A 25,368-nucleotide genomic window follows, 5' to 3' on the forward strand; every position below is an offset into this window, starting at 1 on the left:
AGCGTGTGTTGGCATGTTGGCAATTTTATGTTTTTCTACAGTAAACTTTCCCTTTGTTAGTGGTCTTTTTTTCTTTACCAATGTAAAAGCTTGTTTTTTGTTTCACTTACCCACTATGCCCTTGAGCATAGGGTTTAGTAAATGATGTTGAAGGACTAGTATCATCATGACTGGTGCCAGCAGCCGGAGCTCCGGCAGCTGTAAAAACTAAAGAATAGATAAAAGTAAAAAAAAATGTGGGGTCCCCCCTGTATTCATGCTTAACCCTAGTGCTGCCTGCCTACTGCTGGTTCCGTGAAAATCAGGGAAAAATTTGCGTGGGGACCCCCCGATTTTCATGGAAACAGCACTAGGCAAACCAGCCGGGGTTGGAGGCACTATGGGGGTTCCCCTGACATAATGACTAACCAAACCCAGACTGTTCAGTGCCGGGCTGGATTCCCTAGGGAGTGGGGTCCGCCAAAAAAAACGAGCGGGCCCCCCACTAGGGACACCCAGCCCAGTGCTGATAGCACTAGGGCTCTTCCTACACCCCTGGGCGGTGGGTGTAGGGTAATAACGGCGAAAAAATAGTGAAAAAACAAACAGACGCCATTTTGTTTTGTGGAACAACAAGTCCCAGCCAGCCAGGTTGCCCTAAGTAGTGTGGGCATGCTGGTACTTGCATTACTACAAGCACCAGCATACCCACGGCAGTCAGGGCATGTGGGCACTTGGAGAACCACAAGTGCCAACATGCCCTGACATCCATGGCTGGCTGGGACCTGTAGTTCTACAAAATAAAATGTTAAATAAACCACCACTCCTTGTTAAAACCACTAACATTTAATAAAAATAATAAACCCACAATAAACACAGTAAACACCCTCATTTACACCATATTTTTTTTTCATTAAAAATAATAAATTCCCTGATACTCACCAATGAAGTTTTCACCTTTTGTCAGCAGCTTTCAATCCAAAAATGGCTGTAAACCAAGTCCAAAATAAATTTGTATCCAAAGTCCGGCTTGCCCCTGTCCCAAAGTAATTTGTACTTCCAAAAGTCCTGCTTGAAATCTGGATTTGCAAAATCGGACCTTGTGTCAGTGATTTATGGGGTTGGGTACGGATATGCAATGCTGACAATTCCGAAAGGGAGGAGACCTACAAATAAAAATCGAATGTATTAAAAACCGAATTAAATATAGACTTACCTGAAAAGCGACGCTGCACATCTCCGATGGCCCCTGCATGCAGACCACAACTGATTCAGAATGAAGAGGTGGCCCGCACTACACTGTGACATCATCGCGACTTGGAATAATGCTAATTTAAAGCTGCAATGTCGGGACCCTACAAGTTAACTGTTTAAACACTTAACCCGACATTGCAGCTTTAAATTCCAATGTTTCCAATAACACAAGACAGCTTACTAATATTTTAAATTACCAACATGATGTCTTACTCCACAGAAATCCCTGTTAAAAATGCTAAGAGGAGTCATTTTACTACAAAGAATAAGATGCAGAGTGGCCACTGGGTGTGAGTGGTGTGAGTACTGTACAGTAGGACGGGTATTTTTAGACATGATGCTCCAAGTTACGGGAAAAAACATTTTACCCAGAAGACCTGAAGTCTGATATCCCAAAACTCTATCTATATATATATATACATATATATATATATATATATATATATATATATATATATATATATACACACACACACACACACTGTGAAAGCATTTTTATTTTCTATGTTTTACTCTTCCTCCCCCATCTGTCTCACTTGCCAGTGATACAATGACAGATGGTACAGGAAGATTAGTGACCTAACTTAATCTGTAATTAGCATGTTTGTATGCTGGCATGAAGCTGGTCAGGTTCTGTTTTTAAGTTACTGCTGTATGAGGGATATAAGAGACAACAGCATTGTGTGAAAAAGGAACGAAGACACAAAAAATGGCCAGCAACAAGGTGAGTGAAAATGTTTCTTGATAAAGCAGTTCCTAATACAGACAATACTTTTTATTCAGTTAAGCAATTAACAATCAATAATTGAGTACTGTAGTAATTGAGTAATGAATATTATCATACAGGTCTTCATACATGGGGGAAAAACAGTAATTTATTGAAAGATCTTTAGCTAATTAATTATTTTATATATACTATGAGAAAAGATAATTAGCATTTACAGGACATAGATATAAAATGATATAGACAAGTTAAGAATAAGACTATCACTTCTAGTATTGTTACTTTTCACAGCTAAAAGTGTGACACACATCAACAAATTGGACATTTTTTCTTATTTGTTAAATCATGAGATTTAATTTTTTCTGACTCTACTGTATTACATTGGTTAGTTTGACTGAAAACATGCTTAATACACTTTGGGGTCCTTTTTATTATTGGTGCCAAAGGGGCTGCGGTAACTCTCATTATACATTGCTGCAGATCACAGCCCTGCATAATAGTGCACTGCAGCTATTTATCAGGGCTCCTTGCTGTTTACATCTGCTACAAAAAAAACCTCCTACATAATAAAGGAGGCGGTTGAGCAGACAAACAGCAGATTGGCAAGGGAAGCCCGTCTGGACAGGAGTATGCGAGTGACTGGCACAGGTCACCTAGCTGGCACTGCCCAAACATAGACACATCCATGTGGCTGTGTGATGAAGTGGCAGAAGATGTTGGGGATGGTGCGGCTTCCCTGCTACCCCGAACACATGTGTATGTTTATACTGATTGTTTAAAATAGTTACGTAATTTAATTTAAATAAAGATGACAGATTGATATCTAAAATATACTGTACATACACCCCTCCACCCCATTTATAAACATATCCTCATGCTACCTGGTGGAGCAGCTCATCCTTTCTAGGGGAATTTTTCAACCAGCAACCAGGGCTTTTTCTAACTCCTCTGGCAGCCCTGAAAGCTGACTAACGCCATCCTGGATGACAAGGATATAAATTAAGGGCTTGCAGAGAAAAGCTTGACTTCTCTTTGCTTGATAAATTTGGTAAGATCACATTTCCCATAGAGGTCTATAGGGACTGCGGTAAACTGTGGTAAATGGGCTGAGGCAGGAGAAATCACAGATTTCTCCTGCGACAATCCTTTGATAAATTAGGAGAACACCTATGATAGGATTTTTGGGATGTCCCAGTTTGATAAATAAATCTATTAAATAGTGTTACCAGGTTACACACACTAATCTACAATTCAACCCACTGTAGTTTTACTAAAGCAAACACATATCTCATATTTGAACATGACTCTACAAGGAGATATGACAAAAATGAAACCTCCTTTAGGACTTTGCAGTAATCTTATGATGTAAGGCACAGGATACCTTTATGAATTCCGTGTTTTAATGCCAACTTCTTCATTGCACGATATTATATAGAAATTATATCAGTTCAACACCGTCATTAGTTATTCTTTATGCTTAAATAGAGTAGTGGTTCTAATAAAAGTTACAAAATAAAATGCCAAGTTAATGTTTTTCTTTTGGTTTTATGGATTTCAAATAGCTTTAGATATTTACACTCACTGTTCGGTCATTTATGACAAAGTGGACTAGTTGTGTATGCGCTTTGAACACTTCTTTTTCTTTGCTCACAAGGTTCACAGTTGCAAGGTCAGGTGAAAGCGGTATCTAAATGACCCTTGCTTTTAGTGTGCATTAATACATATTATAATACTGTATTATAATTTGTACATTATGGGGTTCATTTATCAACTGGAAAAAATACAGTAGTACATCGCATACACTGGAGCACATCGTCATTCTACTTTCATCCTAGCAGATGCTTTGTGCAACATTTTGCTGTATTAAAGGAATGTGCATGCTGATGACAGTAAAAATATCAGTTCAAAGTACTACTTACTATCACTTTTGAGCAACCCTTTCCCTTTCTCTCCTAAACCAATGCTCTTTGGAGTCTCTTTCGTGGTTTAAATCATGCAAAGTGAGGGAACATTGGAGTATTTTTTATTTCATCACCATTGTAAACTTTAAATGTTTTAAATTATTGGTTTATGTGAACAAATAAACATGCTTCTCAGTGTAACTTGTGCATATACGTTGCAAGAAACAGAAAAAGTAATGGTTAGAGCCTGATTACTGCAACTTCAGCTGTACAATTTCTAGACCATTTTGTGCATCAAAAAAGCTCTGCATGCATTGAATAAACCAGGAACACCTCACAAAATGATAATTTTCCACCCTTCTAACTAGAGATGGGCGGGCTTGGTTCCCTGAGACCCGAATCCTACCAAATTTCGGGTATCCGAGTACCGAGCCGAGCACGCTCGGCACTCTCCCGCCCGTTCGGATTCGAAATCGAGGCAAAACGTCATCGTGACGTATTCGTTTTTCTGAGCTCTGATCTCGCGAGATTTGAAAAGCATAAAAACCAGCCTCCACAGCAATCCATCGCCATTTGACAGAGGGAGAAAGCAGGGTTAGGTCACACCGGCTATATCAGCGCAGGGACAGTGATTGATTGTATTCAATATCATTGAAAGCTTAATACCAGTTGTTACAGCAATAAGAGGAGAAGAGAGGAGGGTTTTTGTTCAGTTTCTGGCACTCCAAGTGCTGTTGGGGTGTCCCCCATTCTTTTGCAGAAATGTATCTGGCTGTGAAAAAAGTATTATTTTGCAGCACTGTAAAAAAAATATATTTAGCACTTCCATTTGCTTTTGGGGTGTCCCCCATTCTATTGCAGAAATTTATCTAGCTGTGAAAAAAGTATTATTTTGCAGCAGTGTAAAAAAAATATATTTAGCACTTCCATTTGCTTTTGGGGTGTCCCCCATTCTTTTGCAGAAATTTATCTGGCTGTGCAAAAAGTCCTATTTTGCAACAGTGTCAAAAACAATTTGTAGCACTACAAGTGCTTTGGGCTCAGAATGGATTCAAAGCAGTCCACATATGAGCAAAATGAGCAACCAGGTTCTGTCACCAGTCCTGATGGTAGTGTTCCCAGTACGTCACCTGGGAAAGGCGATGTCAAACTACACCGTCTTTTGAAATCAGTCAAAAAAAATTTACCCTATTGAAGCGAAAACGAAGTGTAACTGAGGAAAAGTTAACTGCCGATAAAAAAAAATTGGCAACATGCCATTCTACTGACGCAGTGGCAAAGAGAGAATGAAGCCTTCGCCTTTCTCTATTAGTGGCAGATCCAAAAATGTTACCGAGCCTGCAAGTGGTGCACAACAGTAAGGCATAGAGGATAATGTTTGCTCTGAATCACAAATGACACCAATCCCTGTGGAGAGTCCATCCAACAGTGGGATGTCTAATTGTGAGCATTCTGTTAGTGTACCCCTAAAGAAGGGGCCCTTTCAGCAGTTCTGCTCATGTGTGCCTGAACAGCCCGAGTGTAGCCGGTGATACACAAATTGAGGATGCCACTTTGGAATTAGAAGAGGATGAGGGGGAGAATTGTGTAGGCGACAAGGGCGCTAATGAGGATGTTGATGATTATGATGCCGACAGATAGCAAATTGCCTTTCTCAATTTCTATTTATATTCTAGATTATATAACGGCTGAATAGTTTTCTATTTTACTCCTAGTGGAGAGGATATCTGATGCAGACAGATACCAAACTGCCTTTGTCCATTTATTTGTATATTCTAGTTATACAGTCTATGCAGGCTGCTTTTTTTTCTATTTTGCTACAAGTGGATGGGGGGGGGCTGATGCAGCAGATACCAAACTGCCTTTGTATAACTAGAATATACAAAGAAATGGACAATCTATGCAGGCTGCTTTTTTTCTATTTAACTACAAGTGGATAGGGGGGGCTGATGCAGACAGATACCAAACTGCCTTTGTCCATTTCTTTGTATATTCGAATTTCTAGTTCTACAGTCTATGCAGGCTGCTTTCTTTCTATTTAACTACAAGTGGACGGGGGGGGGGGGGGGGGGCTGATGCAGACAGATACCAAACTGCCTTTGTCCATTTCTTTGTATATTCGAATTTCTAGTTCTACAGTCTATGCAGGCTGCTTTCTTTCTATTTAACTACAAGTGGATGGGGGGGGGGGCTGATGCAGGCAGATACCAAACTGCCTTTGTCCATTTCTTTGCATATTTGAATTTCTAGTTCTACAGTCTATGCAGGCTGCTTTTATTCTATTTTACTACAAGTGGATGGGGGGGGGGGTGATGCAGACAGAAACCAAACTGCCTTTGTCCATTTCTTTAGATCTTTAACTAGAAGTGTAGGGTGTAATATACACCCAAAGATGATGGCTGCATTGCCAATAGGCTAAGATGGAGAGGAAGACAATCATGTTTGTGTGCAGAATTAAGGACGGCCTACCAGAGATTAAACTGTTTTCTTCCTAATTTATTAGCTTTAGAATTACCTTACTTATCCAAGAAACAGGTGGAGCACTAAATTTGGTTACTTTATGCCCAAAAAAATTGATTTTCCAACAAAATAGCAAAACAACACCAAACAAAACCAAAACATGCATTGGCGGTTTTGCAAAACCAAAACCAAAACACGACGGTAATCCAGATCCAAAACCAAAATCAAAACTAAAACACGGGGGTCAGTGACCATCTCTACTTCTAACTAGAGATGCTCACTGACCCCCGTGTTTTGGTTTTGGTTTTGGATCTGGATTACTTTTGGTTTTTCTAAAAACGCCCTTGCGTGTTTTGGTTTTGTTTTGCAATTTGTTAAAAAAAAAATATTTGGACTAAAATAACATCATTTAGGTATTATTTCGTATCTACATTATTATTAACCACACTAACACTAATTTCCAGTAATTTCCTCATAGGTCACAATATGATTTTCATACCCTTTCAAAGAAAAATTGCTGCTGTTCTTGTCAGTGATAAGAAAAAGGCCATTGTCATGGCTGGGCATAAGACCAAAAATCCACCTCTTAAGTGTGGAATTATTTTTACACAAATCCTGACAACAGTTGTCTAGCCATTTGTAGCATTTTTAAAGCCACACTCAGTAGAGGTAGGGACCTTAACCATCTAGGATACTCATCCATGTTTTGGCATTTGAAGTGAGTTCATGGAAAGCTGTTGGGAAAATCAGAAACGTATGTTAAAAAAAATAATAAGCAGTCCAGCATCATCTACCTCCCTTCTCTCATCTAGATCCCAGTACCTGCAATCTACACCCCCAACACCTTCATCATCAATATCCCCAGAAGCAACAATTGACTGTTAAACAATCGTTTGCAAGAGGAAGCAAGAATGAAACCTGTCATCCAGTCGCAAAACAGATCACAGACGCCATGGGGAATATACTAGTATTAGATCTGCGTCCAATGTCCACTATGAATACAGTTGGTTTAAGACATTTAATTGAGGTCTTCTGTCCCTGTTACCAAATTTCATCACTATAACATTTTACTAGAAAAGCTATTACTCACCTCTACCAGAAGGTTCCTAAAAATGTAATTATTGGGATACAAAATGCCATTCCTACCCACTGTACACTTAACCACAAATATGTGGACAAGCGGAACTGGGCAAACTAAAGATTATATGACTGTGACAGCCCACTGGGTTGGTCATTCACCTTCACCAGCAGGGACAGCAGCAGTATGTATCAAAGTACGTCACATTTTTCAGAAGTAGGCTGTGTATCAGTGGCTTCACTAAGAGGCATACAGCTGACAATCTATTACAAAAAGTAAGGGATGTCATTGCAACATGGCTAATCCTGCTTGGACTCTCCTGAGGATATGTCATTTCTGATAACGACACCAATATTTTTCAAGCATTACAGCGGGGTAGAATTCCATCACATTTCCTGTTTTGCTCACACAATCAACTAGGTGTTACAGAACTTTTAAAAAATGACATGCAGGAGATTCTGTTTGTGTCCCGAAAAATTTAGGGTCATTTTCTGGATTCTGTAACAGCATGTAGGAGAATGCAGCAGCTGCAAGAAGACTAGCATTTGAGGGGAATGTACTTTAGTCCAGCGAAGCAGTCACCTGTGAAGAGAGCGCAGACAAGTGAATCAAGTGATTGCCTTAATAATACATTTTGAGAAGGAGCTACAGAAATTTAACGGATGAAATAAAATAAAAGTAAATGTGCTAACTATATTTTAATTGTAGATTAACTACTTAATTTGCTTTGCTAGGATCCAAGAGCTATCAACATCTTGTATACGTCTTCTCCTTCAGTTTCTCTGGCAACTGCTTGTTGGAAAAAAAGTAGCTTTCCCAAGACACCTAATGGTGATGCAGATGAGTCCGCACAACATCTTGATATTTGCTCTGCTGTAAAAGAATTGGCCAAACATCGTGACAGCTCTGCCCTAAAATGAACTACTAATTCCATTTGGAAGGCCATTATCGACAATTACATAATAGTACACAGACTTCTATGATGTTGGGATGAATTAGTATTGTTTGAAGAAGATTAGCACTGAACCCTGCCACCTCTCCTGTTTCTGAGTGAGCTATGGTACAATAAAATGTAAGTGCAGATTTAGACCAAGCCAGGCAGGCCTATAATTTCTATTTCAGCAATTACAATTAGCAATGGAGCTCTTCTCTTTGGGTGTTACCTGTATAACGCTGTAGAATTTGCAGGCAAATTCTACAGACAAGCCTGCTTGTCTTCCTCTTCATCAATGACTCTTAGCAAATGAGCACTCATCTTTGGGTGTATATTACACCCAAACCTTATTAGTGCAATTTAGGAAAAATACAGTTTAAACCCTGCTAGGCCCTCCACCATCCTTTGCATGTTAATAGTAGGATTCGTTGGAGTTATGGGCAAGGGCATACATTTTTTGGTAAAATCTTTCAAACAAGCCCAGATGTCAAACTGTTGTGGTCTGCCACCTGCGTTATCCCTGCTTGTGTTTAGAAAGTGCAATTTGGTGCCAGAACCTCACGTGCCAGAACTACTGTGTCCATTTGTGCAGGACTAACACAATCAACCGCATCCTCATCAGCGCCCTTGTCGGCTACACAAATCTCCCCCTCATCCTCTTCTAATTCCAAAGTGTCATCTTCACTTGGTGTATCACCGACTACACTCAGGCTGTTCAGGCACACATCATCAAAAAGGGCCCTTTTTTATGGGTACACTATCGGAATGGTCACAATTACATATACCACTCGTGGATGGACTCTCCTCAGGGATTGGTGTCATTTCTGATTCTGAGCATACATTTTCCTCTAATGCCTTTCTGTTTTCTTGCAGCTCGGCTTTCGCAGGTAACAGTAGTTGTGCACCACTTTTGGACTTCCGAATTACGTGGTCTTGCTTGGTCACGAGTGACATTACAAGAAGAAGCCTCAGTAACATTTTTAGATCTCGCACTAATAGAGAAAGGCAAAGGCCTCATTGTTTCTTTGGCACTGTGTGTGTAGAATGGCATGTTGGCAATTTTTTTTTTCTTGGCAGTACATCAGTTACATCTCTTTTTCTCTTCAACACGGTAAAAGGTTTTTTTTTGTTTTTTTCCCCCCTGATTTAAAAAGACTATGTACTTTTACATAGGCTTTACCAGATGACGTACAGGGAAGACTACCATCAGGACTGTTGCCAGCAGCTGCTTGCTGATCCTTCTCATATGTAGACTGCTGTGAAGCCATTTTAATGAGACCCAAAGCACTTGTAGTGCAAATTCAGAAGGATTTAGTGCTGCTAGATAATACTTTCAGCACCAGAAAAAAAAATTTTTCACACAGCGGAATATGGGAGACCCCAAAACACTTGCAGTGCAAATTCAGAAATATATAGTGCTGCTAGATAATACTTTCAGCAGCAGAAAAATAGTTTTTTTCACACAGGGGAATATGGGACACCACCCAAACACTTGTAATGCAAATTCCAAAATATATACTGCTGGTATATTACTATTTCTGTAGGCAGAAAATAGTTTCTGAAGGAGGGAATATGACACTTCAAAAAGTTGGTAATGTTTGCAAAAATGCCTCCTCTATCCTCCTCACTTCCTGCTGTAACAAGTGCTATAACAAGTGCTATAAGAAGTGCTCTCTCTCCCTGCTCTAATGGTGCCTGCGACCTAACCCTTCTCTCTCCCTCTGTCAAATGGCGCTGGATTGGTGTGGAGGCGGCTATTTATGGATTTCAAACATTGCGAGAACCGAGCTCCGAGATCCGATGACGTTTTGCCTCGATTTCGAATCCGAATTGGCGCAAGAGTACTGAGCCTGCTCGGCTCGGTACTCGGATACCTCAATTTCAGGCGGATTCGGTTCTCGGGGAATCGAGCCTGCCAATCTCTACTTCTAACCTACATTAAAATATCTTGTTACAAAAAAACAAAATCATGTTTTTGCTCTTGAGCTTAGAATAAGATTCATTACTGTAGCTAGTCTGCATACGGCAAGGAATATTGTGATCTTCCCATGTTTAGGCAGCACCACTCATCAGAAGGAACAAAAGATTTTTTCACCCTACAGGCGCTTTCATCAAGAAATTGCATTTGAGCTGTAATGTGGTACATGGGCTTTTAAAGTATTTTTCACTAGGATCTTAGCACTTATCTTGTTTTCAAAACTGTGTGTACCCAGTTTTGAAGTGGGTTGGGATAGAACAAGCTGTAACCAATCAGATCTTTGAGTGTTCACAGCGACTATGTGTGATCACCCACTCTAAGATCATTTATTAAAAATTAGCACAATACAGTTTCCTGGTTTTTTTTCACTGCACCTGCTTTAGCTTGAAGCACATACGCCCCCATTGTGAATAAAAATGAGCATTCACACCATATGTTTAGCATACCCTTTGCACTATGTCTGCAATTCTTAAACTTGAAACTTAATGTCAGATCCCTATCTACTTTTTCATTTAATATTATCCCATCCTTACATTTAACATTGAGGATAGAAGAAATATTTTTTTGTTTGCCATATGTAATAATATGCAACCTATGTTTGCACAGATGATTTGTGGTAGCATGTCCTCTCTGACACCTCACTAGTAATGCACTTCGGTAAAATCGCAACTTTAGCTCAGCCTCTCACTCTCATCCAAAAGGAAATAGGTCAGTGTATGCAAAACACAGATGAGGCTGATAAGGTGGTGCACACACCCAGTTGGGGTGGCGTTCACATTTCCAACATTGGCAATGTCAGCAGTTAAATTAAAAGACCAATGCCTGTGCGTCCCACCGGCATCAATCTTCTAATGTCGACATTTTCTAGCTGTACCCAGAATGGAAGTGTCTGCATTTAGCCTGCTGACATTTTCATGTTAACAGGTTAACTGCACACATTTCTAGTGTTGGCATTTAGTACCAAACCCCCAGTTGCTGGTGCTCTCTTGCGAAACTCTGACTCACTTTGTCACTACACCACAAGGGGAAGTTACATTCTCACTCCATTCACATATTACCTGATGAGCACCACCCATAAAGATAATTAGGCTAATGTGCACATAAGGTTATTTTCTGATTTGGGACATATTAATTGGAATTTGTTTATAGCAAATATAATGTTTGCAAAAATGCCTCCTCTATCCTCCTCACTTCCTGCTGTAACAAGTGCTTTTTCTCTTCAAAGTGATGTTTTAACAAGTGCAAATTTTTTTTTTAACCATATACATATTTACTCCTAATTCGAACGAACATGCATCTGAACGAATATGTGTGCATTTCCATAATTATCCTGATTGACCTTATTGCTCCTAAACACTGATGTTTCCTATTAGCTCTTTCACTGCATTACCTTGCATAATGATAACAATAAGCCCTTTATAACATACTTACCTAACAAATATGTCTCTCATTTGCTTAGAAAAAAAATCATACACAAAGGTCTTTTAAAACAACATTTATAACAAAATGTGAAAGGGGAGTGTTTTTTTCAGCAACTGGAAAAATTAAATTTAAAGACTACATATTAACATCACAACATTTTAGAAACATATTTTTGCTCTATGGGTGTATATTGGTCATGTTTCTAGCTCTGCAGAGTTCAGAGGTGCTACTTTAATAGAAATTCTCTGAACAATTCATCTTAGTGTGAGCCCAGCACTTAAGGGCAAACACTTATTATGCCCATTAAGTCATACACCTATAAAATAGCAATTATTGCCTAGACCTTGGCAAATACAGATTTAGTAAATTAATTCTGAGGCCAATACTTTTTTGCTGAAAAATACGCTGACAAAAACCATTAAATATACTTCTAGACTAATAGATCAAGATACTTACCTTCTTCTTCAGGGTCCTGAAATGGGCTCCCTGCCTCCTCCTGCTGGGACTCCTGGGGGTCTTCTAGGGATTCATCCAGTGGGTTCTCCAGGGACTACTCTATGTGCTCCAACAGTTCCTCCTCTGCCTCCTCCCTGGCCTCCTACCTTTCCTTCTGTTGGTGGCAGCGATCTGTTAGAAGAAATATTACTGATACTAATGACACATTAGTATTTTATTAAATATTATATCTCTCTTATAAATAGATACATACTTATATACAATGTTAGCTTTCATTTTGTATTATTAAACACCACACATGGAGCATTACTTCACCATTGCGCAAATGCAAACACCTCTACACCACTGGCATATGGACTTGACCTAGGAGGTATAGTAAAATGTAATTATCCTAAAGTGAATGTAATCAAAATACTGATACTGACACATCGCTATTACATAACAGGCCTTGTACTCTCTACAATGAAGGGTATTACAAGTAAAGATGTGCACCGGCCACTTTTCACATTTTGGGTTCTGGGTTCTGATTACCTTCAGGTTTTGGGTTCTAATGGGTTTTGCCAAAACACCCCCCCTCAAGGTTTTGGGTTCTGGTTTTTTTTTTAAAAAAAGCATAAAAACTGCTCAAATCCAGATTTTTAATTTTTTTTCACTCCTACGCTATTATTAACATCAATAACATTAATTTCCACTCATTTCCAGTCTATTCTGAACACCTCACAATATTGTTTTTAGGCCAAAAGGTTGCACTGAGGTAGCTGGATGACTAAGCTAAGCGACACAAGTGGGCGGCACAAACAGGACAGAGCACCGGACAGCACCACTGGACTGAGCAGGACAGAGGACACCACCACACACCCTCCCTCTTCCCTCTCCAATGCCCGAGTGAAGATGGCGACGGGAAGCGGGGAATAATATGAATCCGGATCTCGCGAGATCCGACGGCGGGATCATGACGTTTTGCTTCGTTCTGAGTTTTGCGTCGGGCGGGAATCCCCGAACAGTGCTCGGATCCGGGCTCGGATTGTCACTGTTCGGATTTCAAAAATCCGAACCCGCTCACCCCTAATTACAAGTCAGATTACTATTTACAATTCTTTCTCCTCAACATTAGGATATAACAATATGGGCCAGATAAAACTATAATCATATGTCTTTATTTGTAATTGTGAAGTTACACCTGGCAATCTTCCTCCTATTGTCAGCAAGGAGCTGTGTTTGCCTCCTGCCAAGATCATTCCATCGGTGCAGATAATTCTCTGCAGTACTGTAGACTGCATTTCTATCTGCAATGCAGGCAAATTGTGGGTACTGACCCAGGGCCACCAAGCGGAATTTGGGGCCCTGGTACAGCAACTTTTTGCCCCCCCCTCCACAGATGAGATGGTAAAGGGTTTGGCGCCACAGTTTTGGCCGTGTGGTCAACATGGCATATTTATGCATTACTGCTCTCACCTATCTGTTATTGAAGCTTTCACAACCTGGTTCTGGATTCTTGCATGCATTCTGGCATGTTGGGACCTGTTTGTAAAATATATAGGTACATGAAATATTGAAAGCCGAGCAATAAGATCACGCAGTATATAATACATACATTATAATAAAACATTACATTTATCACGTCTCCAAACTTATCTAGCCACCCCAGCCAGATCATGCCCTTCCCAGCCACAACACGCCACCACCAAGCCACATCATGTCACATCACACCACACTCCATCCACATCACGCCACTTCAAACCAAACACCAGCAACATCAAGCCAACCTCCAGCCACATTACACCACCCGCCAGTCACATCATGCAACATTACGCCAGCACCCAATCACATCACGATACATTACACCAAGCACCAGCAACATCACGCCACTTCCCAGCAACATCACGCCATCTCCCCAGGCACATTACACCACCCCCATACACATCTTGACCCTCCCCAGACACATCATGACCCCCAGACACATGATAACCCATCAGACACATTATAATCCCCCTCAGATACATCAGAACCCCCTCAGACACATCATAACCTCCCACACACATCACAACCCAAACCCCATCCCAGCATACTTGCCTAAGCTGTGCTGGTACTGATGACATCTCAGTGGAAACGTTTTGCAGCGTGAGGGAGATTTAGAGCTCCTTAGCTCTGCTGACTACCGGAGAGTGTGTGATGTCTGTGATGTCACACATTGTCCAAGGACTGGGAGCTGCTGCCAGCACCCTCCCTCTCCACAACCCAACCTCACCCTCCTCTCAGTGGGTGCATGTATGCATCACCTGAAATAAAAATTATTAAGGAAGTAAAAATAAATGATTTGGCTGCCTTAGGTGGAGGTCTGAGCCCCTCTCCAGCATACCTGGGCCCAGTAATCTGTACCTCCCTTTCAATGCTCCTATCTGGACTCAAAAATAGGCCCATGACTCTTGTCAGGGCCCTCATCTCCATTTGTGTTAAGCTAGCCTCCCTCGTGTTTGCAAGTGAATCAAGATTTTTAACATTCTGCTCACTGATTGGCTCGCAGGACAAGTCTGGTCGTTGGTACGTAAGTTGAGTTCCCTTCATGACCATATCTAAAATAGCGGATACACTTACTTTCACTTGCCCTTAATAGGAATACCAATCATATCCCATTCAATCACAATAGTGTACCATACCAATTCAATTAGGGACATTCCAACACCTGGGTGTTCACACACAATAAATGGAGGGAAACTACACCTCTGTAGACACTATATAAAGTAGGAGACACAAGGATTGCGCCTCTCCATTTTTTTATTCAGACTGAATAAGGCTATAAAGTGATTTTGTCCCATTCTGAGGAAGAGATGGCTAGCCACAGTCAAGCATCTGCTAAGCGTTGGCAGCCAAACTTCACTTACAAAGAGGTTGAGGCACTGGTGGAACTTGTGAAGGAGAGGCTGCACCATACAAACCACCAGCTATCCGCCCCAGCTAAGCACCGCATTTGGGAGGCTATAACCGAGCAGGTCCATGCTGTGTCTCCTATTCTGAGACTCAGACTTCACTGAGGTCATAAAGAGGTAAGGAAATGCAAATGTTTTTCAATTATATAAAATGCATAGCGGGGAAGTTTTCCCCCCCAATAACACACACTGTGACATAACCTTTTACCAAACCCAATAACGACACGGACATCAAATTAAAGTTGGAATGAATGACGGTATTTATTAATCTTTAAACTAAGAGGACTGTAAGGTGAAAGAGAGCAGGGCAATCAGGAACGCAAAACCAATAAAGGTGGAAAGGTCAGACCATAGTACCACCAACGCAGGATCATACCTTATCTATTGGCCGGGGCTAAAATCAAGTCCAACAGCAAGACTACGCCCCCTATTAACTCTGCCAGTATAAACCATACAATAGCGGCCCAATGGTCCTTCTCACAGGCGGACCAACCATAGTATGACACCATAACCACAGAGAGGTAGTGACCTATGACAAGATCAACCAAGCACCATATGCACAGTTACCGACTGCACTGCTCTCCTACTCTGCAACCAACTAATAACAAATATTTGCCCCTAAAACTTGCAGGGAGGGTGGGAGGAATCCGGAAGCAGGAAGAACCTTATTCTGTCTGCACTGACTTATAACTGTGTATAAGTCCCAACCCCTTCCTGCTCCAATTGGCTGAAACTCCAGGAATACACAGATAATAGGTTCTTTGGCAAGTCACTCACCCACATTATTTTAACTGTGTTTAGTCTGATGGCCACACTTCTCTAAAATGCATAGCGGGGAAGTTTTCCCCCAAATAACACACAATGTGACATAACATTTTACCAAACCAAATAACGACACAGACACCAAATTAAAGTTGGAATGAATGACGGTATTTATTAATCTTTAAACTAAGAGGACTGTAAGGCGGACGAGAGCAGGGCAGTCAGGAACGCAAAACCAATAAAGGTGGAAAGGTCAGACCATAGTACCACCAACGCAGGATCATACCTAATCTAATTGCCGGTGCTAAAATCAAGTCCAATGGCAAGACTACGCCCCCTATTAACAGTATAAACCATACAATACCGGCCCAATGGTCCTCCTCACAGGCGGACCAACAATAGTATGACACCATAACCACAGAGGGGTAGTGACCTATGACAAGATCAACCGAACACCATATGCACAGTTACCGACTGCACTGCTCTCCTACCACGCCGCATGCAACCTATACATGTGGCCCGCCAACTACAGACCTAACAACACCTCTTAATCTCCAACACAACTGGTCAATAAAATAACGAACCCCTTCATCCGACAAGTGAACACCGTCTATTCTGTACAAGAAAGCAAACTCTGCCTTCAACAAAGGGTGATTTATTACCGCACCACCTAACTCCCGAAAAATTTTGCTAGGTACTTGATTTATTTTACAAACCACCGCCGTAATGTTAACCGCAGACATAGAAGATCTCCACTGACGTCTAGGGACAATGCAAGACCAACACAATTTAAGGTTAGGCCATCTACGTGCAACAACTGCCATATCTTCCCGAATGCTAATGGTAAGCTCTAGGGATTTAATTTGGCCTACATCATTACCACCAGCGTGAACAACCAAAACATCAGGAATCCCATGCATGTCAATTTCCTCAGACAGAAAAAGAAGAAATTCTGCCCATTTCAATCCTCTCTTCCCTATCCATCTCATGGAAACACGCTCCGATAACCAGGGGCGTCTTCGAAATAAAGCGTGTCTATCCGCCCAATAAACGTAAGAGTGACCCAACACCCAAACAGAAATCTTAGAATTTTTCACTCCTACAACGAGATAAATAAAGAGGAACAATAAAACAGGGAACAAACAAAAGAAACTACAAGAAATACTGCGGAAAACAAAACTATCTTTTGATACTTCTAATCCGTAACATAGGGCCAACGAACTAAAAGGAAATGACTAACCCCGACATAAAAAGAACATGCTGAATAACTAGAGGGGGGGGGATGCTGAGGAATAAAACATTAATTCTAACCTTAAACCTAACAGAACGAAAGGAAAAGCAGCAACCCAAGTGAAGGTAAAAACCTATGAGGAAAAATCCCTTCATGCCTCCGCAAATAGTGGCGAGCAGCAAAACGCCCTGGGTTAACTAGCTTAGGAGAGAAAGAAAAGGTAGAGAAGAGCTGCATAAAGGGAAAAAACAACATGGTTAAACATCAGGATGTATATAAGATTTATAACAATCTGACTTCCATCTTCCCAGCAATTGTATTGAAGCTACGGAAGCCCCATTTGCTGCAGCCGCCGTGGCAGCTCCAATCCGAAAAGAATGTGTCCCGAATTCTGATGCTGGTAAGCCTAAAGCATTTAAAGCGCTGCATCCTTTTAAAGCTTTGCTGATGAGGAACGATTTAGTGGGATCCTGGAGACTTTTCAACCTAGCCATGAATGATATACCTGCTAGTGTAGCTGACATAGATGTTTTACTAACCGCCTCCTGGTAACACCCCCACATGAAGTCAACAATACCATTAGGATCCCCCGGGGCACGAGAGGAACCGGACAACAGAAAGCACTCCCATCATTTCCAAGCTGACCGATAGGCCTTCCATGTGGATGGAGCTAGAGAAGCCTCTGCCAAGAATCTTAAACCGGACCGACCATCTGCCAAACATAAGATGGACAGGCTGTACCCACGGGGTCAGCACGAGGGGCAAGGGACCTAAAGCGCTCCCACTCAAAACGGGAAAGGGAGTCAGCTATGCAGTTGTCTATGCCTGTAACATGTTTGGTGCAAAAATTTATGTTGCAGTCCAAGCAACGAAGCACCAGCACACGCAGCAAATATACTGCTGGCTTAGAGGAAGCGCTCTGACAGTTAATTGCCTGCACCACGCCCAAATTGTCGCACCAAAGGACACATTACACCCCGACAGCTGAGGGGCCCACAACTCTAGAGCCACGATTATGGGAAAAAGCTCCAGCACCAATAAATTCTTTGTAAGCCCACCCTCTATCCAAAAATGAGGCCATGGTGAAGCGCACCACCGTGCTTGGAAGAAAGCACCGAAACCCCTAGCGTCTGCGGAGTCAGTGAATAGATCTAACTCTAACGTGGAAATGGGAGGGGAAAGCCAAATCCTGGAACCGTTAAATTTCTGAAGGAATGTTACCCATATTGCCAAATCCTCCCTTATCTCGTCACTCAGCTTAATTAATGAGTGAGGTCCGTTCCTACCCGCTGTGGCTAGCTGCAATTTCCTGCAAAAAATCCTACCCATGGGTATGACCCTACATGCAAAATTAAAGGATCCTAGCAAAGCTTGAACCTGCCTAAGTGTACGAGAAGGAGAGGCCAGAGTGCTGGATATCAAACTCTTCATTTTTCTATTTTATCCACTGGCAAGCGACAACAGCCTGCAACCGAGTCTATTTCTATCCCTAGGAACAACAAGCAAGATGTTGGGCCTTCCGTCTTATCCTTGGCTACCGGTACCCCCATAACCAAGAAAAGAGCTTGCACTGAATTCAGCGCATCCGAGCACACTGAGGAGCTAGCCGGACCTACAAACAGAAAATCATCCAGATAATGCATGATGCCCTCGTGACCCATACCCGCTTGAATCGCCCAGTGAAGAAAAGAACTAAAGGATTCAAAGAAAGCACATGAAAGGGAACACCACATGGGAAGGCATCTATCAATGTAATATTTGCCTTTGATCTTAAATCCCATGTACCGATAAGATTCTGGGTGAAGGGGAAGCAACCCGAATGCTGACTCATTTGGCCATAAGTGCTCCCGCCCCAAACCTCCGAATGAGCATTAAAGCCTCCTTCGAATGACTGGTATACGACAGAACTTATGTCCTGGTCTATGGCATCATTGACCGAATTGCCTGCGGGATGTGACATGTGCTGTATTAGCCGAAATTTACCTGGCACTTTTTTAGGGACTATACCTACTGGGGATATGATTAAATCTGCCAGGGGGGGGAATCAAATGGGCCAATCATGCGCCCCAGACTTGTCTCACCACAAATTTTTTTGTCAAGGATTTCAGGAAATACGTATGCTGATTTTAAGTTCCTAGAGGCCCTGGCGCTAACAAATGTGATAATAGAGAGCCTAAACCCGTGACAAAAACCTCCGCAGAGAAAGGAAGCCTGGTCCGCATTCGGGTAAAGTCTAAGCCATTTTTCTAAGACCTCGTCACATATGGGAGACTGGGCTTTAAGGAACGCTGCTGTCGTTGCCGCAGTTTCTGTAGAGGCCGGGGTCACTCCTCGGACACTCTCTAGTTAAATACACACCGCGGCAATAGGATCAGTTGTGTCTGTATCTACATGACTCTCCTCTACCGCACGCCCCGTTGTTGAATGCAAAGCACCTGTTTTTTGCAAACTGGGGAGCTCCACGTCTCCCCCCTTGCGATAACCGATTCCCTTGTGCCCCTGAACCGAAAGCTAAGCTAGCTCGGTTCAGTTGCATCCAGATCTCAACGTCCTTCAGACCTAAAGGCATGTCCACCCGACCGTCTACTCTCTCCCGGAACAACTCGTCGTATTTATGCCAAGTCTCCGGCCGATCGTTAAGGAACATCTCGTTTATAAGATGTAAATATTTCCAGACCTCCTCGGTGGCTTGCGGTCTCGTCTCGATATAACACTCCGCGAAGGATCAATAACCTGACAGCCAGTTAGGGAAGGTTTTATAGGCATCCTCCCCTATGCCCCCCTTTGCGCGGGCCGTTTCGAACTCTTTCTTACCCAATTTTGTGATCTCAAACATGTCCACAAATCAACTTTTTTTATCCTGTCTCTAATGCAAGGGCGTATGCCAGCTAAAAGGGCGGTGTTCTCACATTGAACCATGGGGGCTCTATTTGCTGACAATTTTGCTGCTGATCCTCTTCTATCCCCTTTAGATCTAGATCTACTAAAATGAGTGTTAAGAATCTTAATCAACTTCCGAGAATCCTCCCTCGATGAACAGGGGGAGTCCTTGTCAGTGGACGACTTTGGAGGGCTGTGTGTGAGTTTGTGTGACAAATTAACCTCTAACAACTCACCGCCTTCGCTCGCCTCAGCCTGCTGCCCGGCTCCTGCTGCCCCTGAAGGTCCTGGTACCGATGAAGCTTCCATAACGCCCGACTGCTGTGATTCCGGTCCCGTCAAATCTCCCGAAGCTACCACTGCAGGCAACCTCCGACTCTCTGCCAAGACCAACGCTATTTCTTCTGTTCTTGGCCTGCTACCAACCACTTGCCCTGGCTGCGCTGCTGAGCCTCCAACCAGCACTTGCGACTCTGAAACAAGAGGTACGTGAACATCTGGCAACAATTGTTGATTCCCTGCCTGGAGGCCTAACAACGCCCCTGATGCGTTGCCACCTAACAGCTCCTGTCCCGCCCCCATAAACCCTGGAGGAGGGGGCTGTAAAATGATGAGCCTAAACTCCCCCAAGGTAGCCATCCCCAGCAATGTGCTTCATAGGCTTCATAGGCACCGGATAATAATGGGCGTATATGCCAGTAGGCGTAGGGTAAGGGGGGATAATGCCTGCAGCCACGGACGCAGACAAGAAACCACCAACAGGGGAGTATGGAAAATCCCACGTGACCCTAGAAGGTACAGATGTAGCTCCCAGCCCAGTGGTGACCTGGGGCCGAACACCGCCCTGCCCCACGTGTAAAGGATTGAGCTGAGCACCCACCCCCTGGGCTTCTGGAAAAGTAGAATTAACCCCATGTTCTGCAAAGCCTACCTCTACCCCTCCTCCTACCAGCAATAATCCTCTCCAGGTAAATTTCGTATTATAATACATACATTAACTATTCAAATGTCTGTAATGTGACTAAATAATTCTTAACACCCCCACCAACAATGTACATGTCCCAGTGTCTTCTAAAACCACCTTTTTAAAAAATTAGAAACATATACACAAGTGAAAACAATTTATACATTTCACATATAAAATTTCTAATCTGTCTAATAAAGTTTACTAATAAACTAGTCTACTTGTATGATGCTAAAAGTTGGATGTTACTAGCTTAAATGTACATGATTTTAATGTTAGTTTTTTCTTCCAGCTGCACATGCCAAAGACCCCAGTGAAGGTGTATATGAATCCTCTGGCAAGTACACCTGTGAAGGTGTGGAAGAACAACAGGCACCTGAGGATATATAAAATCATGCTGCTTGATCTCATGACAATGCCAATAGGTGTATTTCACATAGACACCACACTCATACTTATAAATGGTGTATTGGAAAGATTAACATATGCAATTATATATTATTTGGATAAACAAAGTGACGTTACACTAATCTCTGTGGCACCAGCTACACCTGTTATACCTGCTGCTTCCTGGGAGCCTGAGCGGGCAGATTCAGAGGCTGTACCATCTGCTTCTTTAACTGTTCCGTCTCCTGCTCGGGTGACCTGGAGGCAGTTATGGTCAAGCAGCACTGCAAATATTGGACCAGGGGAAAAGTCCAAATGATATTTATGTGTTTCACTTGTGTTTGTGTGTGTCACTAATTTACCTGGTTTTTTTAGCACTAAGAGCACTGTTTGAAATTAAAATTATTTCCGGTTTTGTTTGTACATTTGTGGTAATCATTTCATTTTAAGTCAACACCAAAGTACTTCCATGAAAAGTAAGATAAAATCAGATATGCCTTGAAAGCTGAATAATCTTGCAAATCTGGAGGACTAGGATCAAAGTAATCTTCTTTCTAACCAGAAACCTCGGCGTCTTCCACCCATGGAACTCCACTCTTGATGGCAATATTGTGAAATATCACACACAGAACTATGATGTTGCACACAATATCCGGCACTTATATAAGGGATCTACTAGAATGGCCAAGGCAACGGAATCAGGCTTTTAAAGCCCTGAAGTCCATTATATTACTGATCTGATTGAGGTATGCTTTATATTTAAAAAAATAGATGTTTCCCCCCCAATGGGCCCAGGGATATATGTGTACCATCTATTGCCCCTATAACATATGGGAAGCTGGCTATGGTGGCAAACTGCCACTTTAGAGGTGCAAGGGACTCCTCATCATGTGACAGATGTATAAATTGGTGGATACGGGGCAGTAAAGCCGCAGCATCACCTTCAGCACGTGACATAAAGGTGGGCTCATAAAATCCTGTTGTTATACCCAATGTAATCTGGATAGACCCAGATGCACTGCAGTGTGACACCGCCAAGAGTTTGGTCAGCGGTAGTATTGCTGTATAGATGTTGCACAGAGGTTCTAGGTCAATCTGCACAATGCACAGAGTGTCCATGATGACAAGAGGTGGAAGCCGATAGCGACAGACCACCTCAGCCTCAGACATCCCAAAGGGGTTGGGTATGGTCTGGTGAGGCAGTCACACTGTCGACAGATTCAATGTGCTGACATTGTGAAAATTGAGTCATTGTGACTATCAATAGGTAGTAATGTCAATAGCCACAACGGCATTACCAGCGACAGCTGCTGCACCCACCTGCACAAAACAGTAAATACATTTAAAAAAACACAAAAGAGAGCACCCCCCAAAAAACATTAACTTCAGTGATGGCAGCAGGTCGCACTCACTGGCACATCAATACAGCTGCCGGCACAATACAGTAAATAACCCACTAAACAAATAATAAATCAAATGTAAACACATAAATAAAATAAAAAAAACAAAGTACCCATCCCCCCAAACATATTAACTCTAGTGCTGTCAGCCTAGGATCTACCTGCAGCGGAGAGCTGGCAAATTTTAGCTCAGGGGGCAAGACTCAACTCAGCAGCTTATTTTAAAGGGAACACAATACAAGTGGCCCAGTGACCAAGTCCAAAGTAGCCCATTATGGGACTGGCCCAGTGATCAGATGCCCACCTGCCCTCATTCCAGCCATCCCTTGTGTACCTGATAATATAATTATTAATGTATTGTTTCTGCAAATCTAGATTGCACACAGACTAAGGCTAGGTAGACAAAAAAGAATTTTCCGACCAACATGTTATCTCGAACTATTACTATGTTATATTTGGTAGTATATGTTTATTTTATCTTTTTGGTTTCTTAGCTCATGCCACACTCTCAGTATTCATGTTAATTTTGTTAATTTTTTTAGTCTACTATTCCTTTTAGTTTGTTTATTGTTATTTACACAATTGATACATTTTTTCAACGTTTCAACGTTACCCAAGCCTTTCCAGTCCACTAAATACTTAACAACTCCTCGGACAATTTTAGAATTTAAAATTTGAGTGATCTCAAAATCTTCCTGTTGAAAAAGTTCTGGTACTGTTGAAGAAGATGTAGATGAAAAACGATTGATAATAAATTGGCTTCAACAGAGAAACGTGGAAGGAGTTCGAAATATGAAGTGAAGCTGGCAGTTTTAATTTAAAGGACACTGGGTTGATGACTTTCAAAATTTTATACGGACCGATGAATCGAGGAGCGAACTTCATTGAAGGGACTTTAAGACGAATGTTCCGAGTGGACAACCAAACTCTGTCACCCACTTTAAGAGCAGGTACGGCTCTACGTTTCCTGTCAGCCGCTGATTTATATTGAATAGAAGTCTTCTTAAGCTGAGATACAACTTGCCTCCAAGTAGTCGAAAAATTTTGAACAAGTTCTGTAGCTGCAGGAACATGGGGGGAGGGAGGTTTAAATATACTTCGGCAAACCAGGATGTAAGCCATATACGATAAAAAATGGAGTAGAGGAAGTAGACTCATGAAACAAATTATTATGTGCAAACTCTGCCCATGGCAGAAGATCCATCCAGTTATCTTGGGAAGCAGAAGAGAACATACGAATAAAAGTCTCAAGATCTTGATTTACTCTCTCTGTCTGCCCATTAGATTGTGGGTGGTATCCGGATGAGAAATTGAGCTGAACTCCCAAGGCTTTACATAATTCTCGCCAGAATTTAGAAGTAAATTGCACTCCCCTATCAGAAACAATTTCCTGAGGACATCCATGTAATTGAAAAATCTCTTGAATAAAATGTTGTGCCAAAACTGAGGAAGAGGGCAATCCCTCCAGTCGTACGAAATGAGCTATCTTTGAAAAACGATCCACCACGACCAAACTGTATTGTAACCTCTGCTAAGAGGAAGATCAGTTATAAAAACCATACTGATGTGGGTCCATGGTCTAGAGGGCATGGGAAGAGGCAACAAGGAGCCAAACGAGAAGATTTATGCTGAGCACAAACATCACAAGAAGCCACAAAATCTTTAACATCAATACGAATGGATGGCCACCAACATGAGCGAGATATTAGCTCATATGTCTTCAAAAATCCTGCGTGACCAGAAATTTTAAAAGCATGATACCAGCGTAAAAGTTTTTTACGGAGTGTTTTGGGAACAAAAGATTTGCCAGGAGGAGGAGTTTGAGACACAGTAGAGGCCAACAGGCACTTAGGATCCAAAATGAGACGATTATTAGGAGGATCTGAATCTGTAGAAGAGTCAAAAGCCTGAGATAAGGCATCCGCTCTTTTATTCAAATGTCCAGGTTTAAAGGTGACATGAAGATTAAAATGAGAGAAAAAGAGGGACCATCGAGCCTGCCGAGGATTGAGACACTGTGCCGTTTGTAAATATAACAGATTCTTATGATCAGTAAAGATTGTTACTACATGTTGTTCTCCTTCCAATAAATATCGCCATTCAGATAAGGCCAACTTCATCGCCAATAATTCTTTATCTCCAATAGTGTAATTTTGTTCTGCTGGCAAAAACTTTCAAGAGAAAAAGGCACATGGTAACAGACGATTGACAGATGAACGTTGGGAGAGGACTGCTCCAACTCCAACTGCAGATGCATCTACTTACAGAAAGAATGGTTGTGAGAGAATTGGCTGTTGGAGTATAGGTGCAGAAGAAAAGGCCTTTTTGAGATCGGAAAAGGCCTCTAAAGCCTCCACAGACCATTTTTTAGATTTAGCCCCTTTCTTGGTAAGGGCTGTGATAGGAGCCATGATACTAGAATGATTTAAGATAAACTGTCTGTAGTAATTTGCAAAACCTACAAAACGTTGAATGGCCTTAAGAGTCACTGGAAGTGGCCAATCCAGAATGGCTTGAACGTTTTCTGGGTCCATCTGCAGACCCGATCCAGAAACAATAAACCCTAATAAAGGCATAGAAGTAGCTTCAAATGAACATTTCTCCAATTTACAATAAAGATGGTTCTTGCGG

The 25,368-nt window shown here is 41.9% G+C and overlaps 1 protein-coding gene across 5 annotated transcripts in view; it reads left to right on the top strand.

Annotated features, from left to right (window-relative positions):
* Positions 1 to 1,851: 1,851 nt before the first annotated feature.
* Positions 1,852 to 25,368, top strand: part of LOC142138765 (tubby-related protein 1-like) — a 326,146-nt gene continuing 302,629 nt past the window's right edge. For all 5 annotated transcript variants that reach the window (XM_075195705.1, XM_075195704.1, XM_075195708.1 and 2 more), the window contains exon 1: positions 1,852 to 1,957. In XM_075195705.1, the coding sequence (XP_075051806.1) occupies positions 1,943 to 1,957 (15 nt within the window). In that variant the 5' untranslated portion in view covers positions 1,852 to 1,942. The remainder of the gene's footprint in view (positions 1,958 to 25,368) is intronic.

Source organism: Mixophyes fleayi, chromosome 2 (assembly GCF_038048845.1).
Source record: "Mixophyes fleayi isolate aMixFle1 chromosome 2, aMixFle1.hap1, whole genome shotgun sequence".
Lineage (NCBI taxonomy): Eukaryota > Metazoa > Chordata > Amphibia > Anura > Limnodynastidae > Mixophyes > Mixophyes fleayi.